The sequence below is a fragment of the Phyllobates terribilis genome, unplaced genomic scaffold (assembly GCF_046119375.1).
Source record: "Phyllobates terribilis strain yellow unplaced genomic scaffold, ASM4611937v1 Scaffold_11__3_contigs__length_659146591, whole genome shotgun sequence".
In the NCBI taxonomy this organism is placed as follows: domain Eukaryota; kingdom Metazoa; phylum Chordata; class Amphibia; order Anura; family Dendrobatidae; genus Phyllobates; species Phyllobates terribilis.
In genome coordinates this window covers 353,345,032-353,355,504 of record NW_027362771.1, presented here as the reverse complement: position 1 = coordinate 353,355,504, position 10,473 = coordinate 353,345,032, and the positions used below count along the sequence as shown (strand labels likewise).

Genomic DNA, 10,473 nt, shown 5'->3' with positions numbered 1-10,473 from the left:
CTCTGAAGAGACAAATTGCATATTCAATTTCCCAGAGGAGCATGCAAGGCATTTCAGTCTCCTCATACTGGCATGCCAGACTTAGCATGGCACTCTCCACAAGGAGAAACTTTACCCCTTAGAAACCAAGAACAGCATGGTAAAACAATCCATTGAGATGCTGTTTTGGAGAGATATGAACTGAAAACTGAAGTCAAGTACACACAGTGAGGTCTTGATGCTGCGTATTTTCACTGTGCAAAAAAAACGTCAGCGTTTTACAGCTCCAGCAAAGTGGATAGGATTTATAGAAATTTCTTTCCCACTGTGCTTTTTTTTCCCCCGCTATGTCAACTTTGGCAAATACCGGGAAATATAAAAAAAAAAAGGCAGCTTTATTTAAAACATGTCATAGCAAAAAGAGAAAAAAATGCAGCATCAAAAACACAATAAAAACACATGTAAAAAAGCAAGTAACCGGATTTACCTAATAGGTGCAGAAAATCTGCAACATCAAAAACTCACGAAAAAAAAAGTAAAATAAATGGCCAAATACATTTTGAGAACTTTTGTAAGTACAGTAACATGCAATAGTCTTCATTAATACCTTCATATGTTTAACCAGCAAGATAAAAGTCAAGCACCAGTTTTTAATAATTTTGAAAACCAAACAAACATGTATTTTTGGAACCATAAATCTTTATTTAGGATAAATTTATGAATGAAGTATTTATTGAAACACCATGCAAGGTACAGTTATTTTTTTATATTACTAGTAGGTGCCCTCAAATGTATCCCAAAAGAATATTACAGGTGGCACTACTAGTTTTATGGGTTCTGGTCATTCTGGTCACATTTCAACATAACTTTCACTCCTTCTCCTCTCATTGTAGTTTCAAATGCTTCTAGCGCCTTTTCTAAGGGAAAGCGATGTGTAACCAAAGGAGCCACATTCACTCTTTTAGATGCCAGCATTGAAATAGCCATTGGCCATCTGCAAAAATACAGATTGTACATTTCCATCAGGATAATTCAGCACATCTGTAGTTTATTTTATATATATATATATATATATATATATATATATATATATATATATATATATATATATATATATATATATATATATATATATATATATTTTGTATTACTAGAACTTACGTATTACAGTATCTGAAAATGCCCCTGATGTCAACCTCTCGCACAGCAGCATTCACAATAGGTACATTGACCATTGCTGGACCCAAACCAACAAGTATTAAAGTACCACCAGACCGTGTTGCCTGTGAATAAGCATACAAAAAATACATTAATAAAAGAGAAAGTAAAGTAATCACCACAATCACTGATGAACTTAAGAGGGCACTCGACATTTCCAGAATTCAGAAACTCCCACCAATCTGAAAGGGGTTGTTCGGGTTTTTGATAAAAGTTTGAGCCACTCTATGTGACTGCAGACTTCTGAATAGAGAGAGCGTGCAGTTCTCACACTGTCAAGATTCACTTGTTTAGCTGGGGAGAACGGGCGATCAGTGACCGATTTGCATACTTCCAGCCGTATTCTGAATAGATGTAATTGGATCCTCACAACACAAGTGAATTGAGAGAAGCTGAGCAAATATTTGAGGTCATGTGGTCACCCGCTGTCACCAGTAATTCTTAAAGAGAACCCAGTAAAATTAAAGAGAACCTATCAGTCAATTCATGATGTCCAAACCACGAGCAGCATGGATCACATGAGTCACAATTGTAGCCAAGAAAAAAGAAACAACAATGATCAGCTCACCCATTCATGTAGAAGACAGACTTCCTCGCACGGAAACTGGCAGTGCCACAAGAAAAGTATTCAAAAGACAAGGATTATCCAGCGTGGAAAAAAATCTCCATAAAAATAGAAAAATACATTTTCTATTTTTATGGATATTTTTTCCACGCTGGATAATCCTTGTCTTTTGAACAATTGTAGCCAGGTATGTTTAGGTCTGAAATGTGTTTCAGAAAGAGCACAGATTTAAAAATCCGGCCGGGGGCCATAGGCAGAGGTGAGCCTAGTCCTGCGGCTTCTCCCACCACTTCTGTCGGTGATTGACCGATCTCTACCAATTTACATACATGAGAGAGACCTGTCAATCAACTAGAGCGGTGTGAGGAGAATTTGGCCAGGGGTGGTTCCGGACTAGTCTCGTATAGTCTATGCTCCGATGTTTCTGAGAGAAACATACTGTACACAGCTGCAACCATGTAGCCAGGCTCTGATTCATGCTGCCCGTGGTTTGGCAGCATAAATCGACAGTCATGTCTGCCATAATTTTGATGAAATCTCAGTAGTATTCTGTAGGTTATGGTGTAATTTTGTCCTTTTAGAGGCTTTATAAAGCATAAACAGAGACACCAAAGATAAAGATTTGAGCAGTATTACGTGAATAGATCCTTGAATCACCCCAAGAAAGAAAGCCTAGCTTGTTGGCAGTGGTATGTATGAATCGCTTACACCAGTTTTCTGCATATTTATCTAGACCTCTGCTACAACTGAAGGCACTTTTATTCTTGTAAGTTCACACGTGCTGCTTAGTAAAAAGGTGAACGCCATATCAGTCAAAGGTGAACCCAGGTTCTATTTGTTTGCAGGCTGATGACAGCAAAAATTCCTGTTAGCTTTAACCACTGCCCATAATGTAAGTATAATGTTGCCCAGAAAACAGATGAGATAGGATTGGATCGGTGTACCTGTAGATAGCTGAGGGCTGATAAATTAAGAAACGTTCCTAGCCATGTGATATGGTTTTGAACACATGGGTGGGAAATTTAGTTGATAACTGAACTATCATGCTATTTACTATCTCTCCACTAACGCAGGAGATTTTTAAGTTCCAGTTCTATACTTCCTTGCATGAAAGGGTTTGTTTAGTTACTATGTTGCGAGGGTGATGTGAGTGTCCACAGATGGATTGGGCTACAACACGTGTCTATAGGAGACATCAGGCTATTACACCTGAATTTTTGCCAATCCCTCTCTTTACTCACAAGATAAGCAGGTGCCATAACTGTCTGCATCACTCCCATCCTCACATGTTGATAAGCATAATTAAGTGAGAGGTGGCTGTAATAGCCAAATACACAGAGCTCTCCACTGAAGTCTATGGATGGTTCTCAGGTCTCTCTATAACGCCCAAGGTCTGTGCGCTTCTGCATCCAATTTAATAAAGCAAGCATTCTGAATTATATCAGGTTAGGATAAAGGAGGTGGGACTCACACCCTATAGACTTTTTTTGCACATCTTGTTGACATGTAATAAAATACTTAGGATGAAAATAACTACAGGTGCATCTCACTAAATTAGAATATCATCAAAAAGTTAATTTATTTCAGTTCTGCAATACAAAAAGTGAAACTCATATTATATAGAGTCATTACAAACAGAGTGATCTATTTCAAGTGTTTATTTCTGTTAATGTTAATGATTATGGCTTACAGCCAATGAAAACACAAAAGTCATTATCTCAGTAAATTAGAATACTTTACAACAACAGCTTGAAAAATGTTATTAAAATTCGAAATGTTGGCCTACTGAAATGTATGTTCAGTAAATGCACTCAATACTTGGTCGGGGCTCCCTTTGCATCAATTACTGCATCAATGCGGCGTGGCATGGAGGTGATCAGCCTGTGGCACTGCTGAGGTGTTATGGAAGCCCAGGTTGCTTTGATAGCAGCCTTCAGTTCGTGTGCATTGTTGGGTCTGGTGTCTCTCATCTTCCTCTTGACAATACCCCATAGATTCTCTATGGGGTTACGGTCAGGCGAGTTTGCTGGCCAATCAATCACAGTGATACGGTTGTTTTTAAACCAGATATTGGTACTTTTGGCAGTGTGGACAGGTGCCAAGTCCTGCTGAAGAATGAAATTTGCATCTCCAAAAAGCTTGTCGGCACAGGAAAGCATAAAGTGCTCTAAAGTTTCCTGGTAGACTGTTGTGCTGAATTTGGTCTTGATAAAACACAGTGGACCTACACCAGCAGATGACATGGCTCTCCAAACCTCACTTATTGTGGAAACTTCACACAAGACCTCAAGCAGCTTGGATTGTGTGCCTCTCCACTCTTCCTCCAGACTCTGGGACCTTGATTTCCAGATGAAAATTGGAACTCTAGGACCTTGTGGAGTGTGTCAATGACTGCCTTCTGGACATCTGTCAGGTCAGCAGTCTTCCCCATAATTGTAGATCCTACTGAAACAGACTAAGGGACCTTTTTTAAATGCTTAGGAAGCCTTTCAGGTGTTTTTTGTTAATTATTGTCATTGTTAATATTGATGATTATGACTTACAGCCAATGAAAACACAAAAGTCATTAACTCAGTCAAACACTTGAAATAGATCACTCTGTTTGTAATGACTCTATATAATGTATGTGTTTCACTTTTTGTATTGAAGAACTGAAATAAATTAACTTTTTGATGATATTCTAATTTAGTGAGATGCACCTGTATTTCAAGGCAACCAGTCATGTCAAAAACGCTATTATCCTGCAGATAAGGGATTAATCTGTAAATTAACAGCGTTCTAAAGCAGTGTGGTCGCTTCACTGAAATCCCAACTGCTGAGAGGAAATGGTCTTTATCTCTTTTGGCAACCTCTGGCTTTCAGGCACAGTTTCAGTCACCGCTTAGTACATAGTGAGCAGAGTCTGCAACCATGCACCCATCTTGACTGACAGTCAACACTGATGTACTGCTAAGCTGGCTGTCAGTCAGTGGTTACAACCATCGTTCACTATGGACTGAGCAGTGACTGATGCTGCACCTCTATGACTAAAAGCCAGAAGGTGGAAGGAATAAAGTAAATTTTTTCCCAGTAGCTAGGCTTTCAGTATGGCGGCCGATCAGCTTTGGAATACAATTAATCTGCAGATTAGCCCCATATCTGCAGGTTGGTAGCATTTTTTGGGCTTGCCAGTTTCACTTAAAAGAAGAATTGTGATTTTATACAATCTTTGTGTAATGAAAAGTTATAAGGTACTGTAACAACTCAAGTACAGTACAGACCAAAAGTTTGGACACACCTTCTCATTTAAAGATTTTTCTGTATTTTCATGACTATGAAAATTGTACATTCACACTGAAGGCATCAAAACAATGAATTGACACATGTGGAATTATATACTTAACAAAAAAGTGTGAAACAACTGAAAATATGTCTTATAATCTAGGTTCTTCAAAGTAGCCACCTTTTCCTTTGATGACTGCTTTGCACACTCTTGGCATTCTCTTGCACATTTGTGACCTGCTGGAGGTAATTTTACAGGGCTTTGGCAGTGCTCCTCATGTTCCTCCTTGCACAAAGGTGGAGGTAGCGGTCCCGCTGCTGGGTTGTTGCCCTCCTACGGCCCCCTTCACATCTCCTGGTGTACTGACCTATCTCCTGGTAGCGCCTCCAGCCTCTGGACACTACGCTGACCGACACAGCAAACCTTCTTGCCACAGCTCGCATTGATGTGCCATCCTGGATGAGCTGCACTACCAGAGCAACTTCTGTGGGTTGTAGAGTCCGTCTCATGCTACCACGAGTATGAAAGCACAACCAACATTCAAAAGTGACCAAAACATCAGCCAGAAAGCATTGGTACTGAGATGTGGTCTGTGGTCCCCATCTGCAGAACCACTCCTTTATTGAGGGTGTCATGATAATTGCCAATAATTTCCATCTATTGTCTATTCCATTTGCACAACAGCATGTGAAATTGATTGTCAATCAGTGTTGCTTCCTAAGTGGACAGTTTGATTTCACAGAAGTTTGAGCTACTTGGAGTTATAGTCTGTTGTTTAAGTGTTCCCTTTATTTTTTTGAGCAGTGTAATTATTGGGTATCCAAGTTGGACACGTGGAATGAACTGACTCTCTACGCCTTGGAGGTCCTGGCCTGCCCTGCCGCTAGCGTTTTATCAGAGCGGGTTTTTAGTGACGCCGATGGAATTATAACCGATAGGCGCATCCGCCTGTCAACTGAAAATGCTGACAGGCTGACTCTTATAAAAATGAACAAGGGATGGATTGGGCCAGACTTCTCAACACCACCGAATGATAGCAGCGTAAACTCAAGTCCAGATTCTTTATTTGGGAGGTCTATTCCCATGCACCTCTTCACACCTACACATGGGTATACGCGTCCTGATGTTGTCTATTTGCCCTTGTCCTTCTCCATCACCATATCATTCACCACCATATCTACCATATCACCTCCTCTACATGTCTTGCAAGGGGCATTGGAGTTCCTCCAAATTTTTGGCAGCATTTGCATTCACTGAATAGGCAAACACTATGGGAGACCCACTTCCTAATAATGGGAACATTGTTTTTAGGAGGCTCTTCGACCTCTACGTCTCTTGCAAGGGGCATTGGAGTTCCTCTAAATTTTTGGCAGCCGTTGCAGTCACTGCATACGCAATAACAGTATTGGAGACCCACTCGTTAATAATGAAAACAACAAAGCATAGCCAGCTGATGGCTCTCTAACAATAGTGAGGGCCGACAGCTGGCCCTTTAAGAATAGTAAGGGCTGCCTGATGGCCCTATAAAAACAGGCTTTGTGACTTTCAGAGTCCCTCCATCATAAATTAAAGAGGATGTGTCTGATGATGTGTCACACACCACATGGCCAGATAAGGTTGTAAAATGTTAAAATGACATTTCCCGGTGAATGCATTTGTCACCTTTGAAAGCAATGCAAAAGTGCCAAAAAGCATCAAAAACGCTACGTGTGAACATAGCCCAAGGTGTGGAGGAGCATTTTGTTTTTGGTTATTTATTTTGCCTTATATACAAGTCATTACCCTGGAAAGGATGTTCCTTAACATATTTCCCAGAAAAATACATTTTGGTTTCGTTTTTGTATGTTTTATTGTGAGTCCGTAAAAGTGGCGTAATACCTCTGACAACGTTCTTGACAGTAATGACCTGTGAGTCAGAAATGCATCCAGGGGTCTTCCCCATGCTGTTCCCATGTCATTTGAGGAGTGTTCCCATCGATTTGGACAATTTTTAGGCCCTCTGCAGACCGCCGGGGGGAGCCACCTGAAAAACGCTCGAGTTTCCTATAGACTTACATTGGGCTCGTTGCTTGGGTCGAGCACCCGAGCATTCCAATTTGCTCGACCTGAGCATCGAGCACCCGAGCATTTTAGTACTCGCGCATCACTACTTTTCACCCTACATAAAATTATCTTTTTCTGATGAATCTGAAATATGGGCAGCACAGTGGCTCAGTGGTTAGCACTGTAGCCTTACAGCGCTGAGGTCCCTGGGTTCAAGTCACATAAAGCAAAAAAATCTGCAAAGCGTTTGTACAGTGGGGAAAAAAAAGTATTTAGTCAGCCACCAATTGTGCAAGTTCTCCCACTTAAAAAGATGAGAGAGGCCTGTAATTGACATCATAGTTAGACCTCAACTATGAGAGACAAAATGAGAAAACAAATCCTGAAAATCACATTGTCTGATTTGGAAAGAAATTTTTTTCAAACTTTGGTGGAAAATAAGTATTTGGTTAATTAGAAAAGTTCATCTCAATACTTTGTTATATATCCTTTGTTGGCAATGACAGAGGTCAAACGTTTTCTGTAAGTCTTCACAAGGTTGGCACACACTGTTGCTGGTATGTTGGCCCATTCCTCCATGCAGATCTCCTCTAGAGCAGTGATGTTTTGGGGCTGTCGCTCGGCAACACGGACTTTCAACTACCTCCAAATGTTTGCTATAGGGTTTAGATCTGGAGACTGGCTAGGCCACTCCAGGACCTTGAAATGCTCCTATGCGAGAACTATATGCCGAAAGACCTGGGCGTTCAATGTCCATTCCCCCTGTTTCAGCCTGTTGCCGCTCAGGAAGTCTGCCTTGGTATTTTCTACCAGCTTTATATGCAGCACTGTAAAGGGACAAAAAGTGTTGTTCTGCCAGCTGTAAGAGTTTGCTTGCTGCTATCATTAGGGAGTGAGACCTTATTCCCCCCTGGTGATTGATATACGCCACCATAGCCAGGTTGTCAGACATGACCCAGGCGTGGCAACAAAGAATGAAGGGAAGAAAGCCTTTTAGATTTCTTTCCACAGCCCACAGCTCTTTCAGGTTTGACACCTGATTTCTCTCTCGAGATGACCAGGTCCCCTGATTCATATGAGCCCTCAGGTGCGCCCCCCAACCTAAGTTGCTCGCATTAGTATGTTGTTTATCTGCCTCACCCATTGGACGCCTGATGTTAAGTTTGCTCTGTCTGCCCACCATGAGAGGGAGTTTGACATCTAAAGAAAGTTCCAACTTCCCTTCTAAATGTCCTTTTAGGAATCTCTGTGCAGACAGAATATCCCATTGAAGCTGTCTCGTGTGGGCCAATCTCACGGCTGGGATGCAGGATGTCAGGGGTCCTAACAGGGACATTGCCTTCCTTAGGGTAATTTTTGGAAAACTTATCACTGTTGAGGCAAGGTTTACTATTTTGTTTATTTTGTCCTCGGGTAAGAAAAAGTCTGGAGTTCGGAATTTAGAACCAGGCCTAGGAAAGACTTTATCATCACTAGTCTTAGCCTTGACTTAAGAGTGTTCACCATCCAGCCAAGATCTTCTAGGACGGCTCTCATATCTCTCAGCTGTGACATGAAGTGGTCTTTCGATCTTCCCACTATGAGGAAGTCGTCCAGCTAAGGGACGATAACGGTGCTCGAGTGCAAATGTAGGCCGTCATCTTTGGTATTACGTTGGTGAAGATCCTCGGAGCCACCAACAACCCGAATGGAAGGGCTGTGAACTGATAATGTTTGATTTTCCCCTGAACGTACAGGTCTACTATCAGGTACCTTTGATGGTCTAGATGAATTGGGATGTGGTAAAAAGCATCCAGTAAATCGATGACTGACCTGAAACAGTTGTGATATAGCCGTTTTATGGCAGTGTTCACTGATTCCATCTTGAAGGAGCGATTTTTTAGATTGATTATGGTTCTGAAGGAACCTTTTTTTTTTTTTGTATCAAAAATAGGAAGGAATAAAATCCCCTTCCCTTTTCTTCCTCCAGGACCTCGCACAAAACCTGCTTTTTTAGTCAGACCCAAGATCTCTGTCTCTAGGGCTAGTCGTTCTTCTGATGACTCACTGTGGGGTATCACTATAAAGGTTTGATGTGGCAGATGGAAAAATTCTATTTTCAGACCTTCTCTTACTATATCCAGAACCCAGCTCTGGGAGAGATGTTCTCCCAGGCCGGGATAGAGGGAAAGCCTTTCTCCTTCTGGTAGCCTGGCATCATTGTGAGGACTTTTTGGAAGTTGAAGAATGATCTCCTTTCTACCTTTAAACTCCCGCTTCCATCCTCTCCCCGGAGGACATCCCCTATTAAATTTTTTCCCCTGATAGTGGAGAACCATCAGACTCAGTAGAGACTTCCCTAAGTATTTTCTTACCTTTTTTTAACAGGGTTTTTAGAGAGCTTTCCACCTCAGCCCTGATGGTGGATTTAAGGCTTGCGGTAAAGCCTGTGGACTCTTAAGTGATTGTTTTGTGGATGCAATCTGAACAGAGATTTTTCTGCCAGTCCACTGCTAGCGGGTTTTTACATAGGCCACACTCTCTATTCCTCTTCCTCTAGCTTTTTTAGGCTCCTAGTGATATAAACACAGAACAAGGGCCCTATTAAAATGGTGACATTCACAAAGATCACTCACCACCCGCTGTCACTTTAAGGGTACCGGATTAGGAGGCTGTTCTGGGATCCTTATGGCATCCCCTCTGGACACCGAGGAGTCCTGTAACCTTCCACTTCTCTGACTGGGATGGCTGCCGCTCCTGCCACTTGAACGGCTGCCGCTGCTGCTAGTTTTCCATGACAGAGGGGAGCTTGAGCATAAGCACTTGATTTTGTGGACTATTCCCGGTTCCAACTTCTCCGGTCCCAGCTGATTGCCCCCTCCCTCCTACCAGCCCAAACCAGGCATTTTCGCCTAGGGCACAGCCATCTTCTTCCGGCACGACCCTCTGACACCACTCGAGCACGCCCATTCCCAGTGTGGCTTGCACCCATGACATCAGCGGAGCTACCATAAGCGTGTCCCCGCCTGCCAAGCATGCTGCATGGCGGAGGCTGCAGCAGGGAGTGTAGAGGGGGAGGGCGGCGCGGCGTACTGAGACAAACAATGCATCTTTGTCTCTGCCGCCCACGCCGGCACATTCATCAGAGACTCCACTGGACCCCTGAATGGCGTTTACAGTACACTGAAGGCTGGGCCACAGGCACGTTGTCTGCTCTTCCGGGCACCAGGATAGGGCTGGGTAAGAACAAATCTTTTTATCTTCACCACCGATTCCAGCAAAAGGTTCCCATCAAGGACAGGAAACTAACTGATACAGGGGAGAGGTGCCACCCTTTTATTTCAGTAGGTTTCCTGTCCTTGGTGGGCAGATCCCTCTCTCAGGTGTGCTGTCATGTGTGATGAGAAAAACTACTGTTTGGGTGCAG

General features: G+C 42.4%; 1 protein-coding gene across 2 annotated transcripts in view; it reads right to left on the bottom strand.

Moving 5' to 3' along the window:
• Positions 1-658: 658 nt before the first annotated feature.
• SORD (sorbitol dehydrogenase) overlaps positions 659-10,473 on the bottom strand; it is a 53,634-nt gene continuing 43,819 nt past the window's right edge. For both annotated transcript variants that reach the window (XM_073652889.1, XM_073652890.1), the window contains 2 exons: positions 1,141-1,262; positions 659-973 (listed from right to left, as the gene is read on the bottom strand). In XM_073652889.1, the coding sequence (XP_073508990.1) occupies positions 808-973; positions 1,141-1,262 (288 nt within the window). In that variant the 3' untranslated portion in view covers positions 659-807. The remainder of the gene's footprint in view (positions 974-1,140; positions 1,263-10,473) is intronic.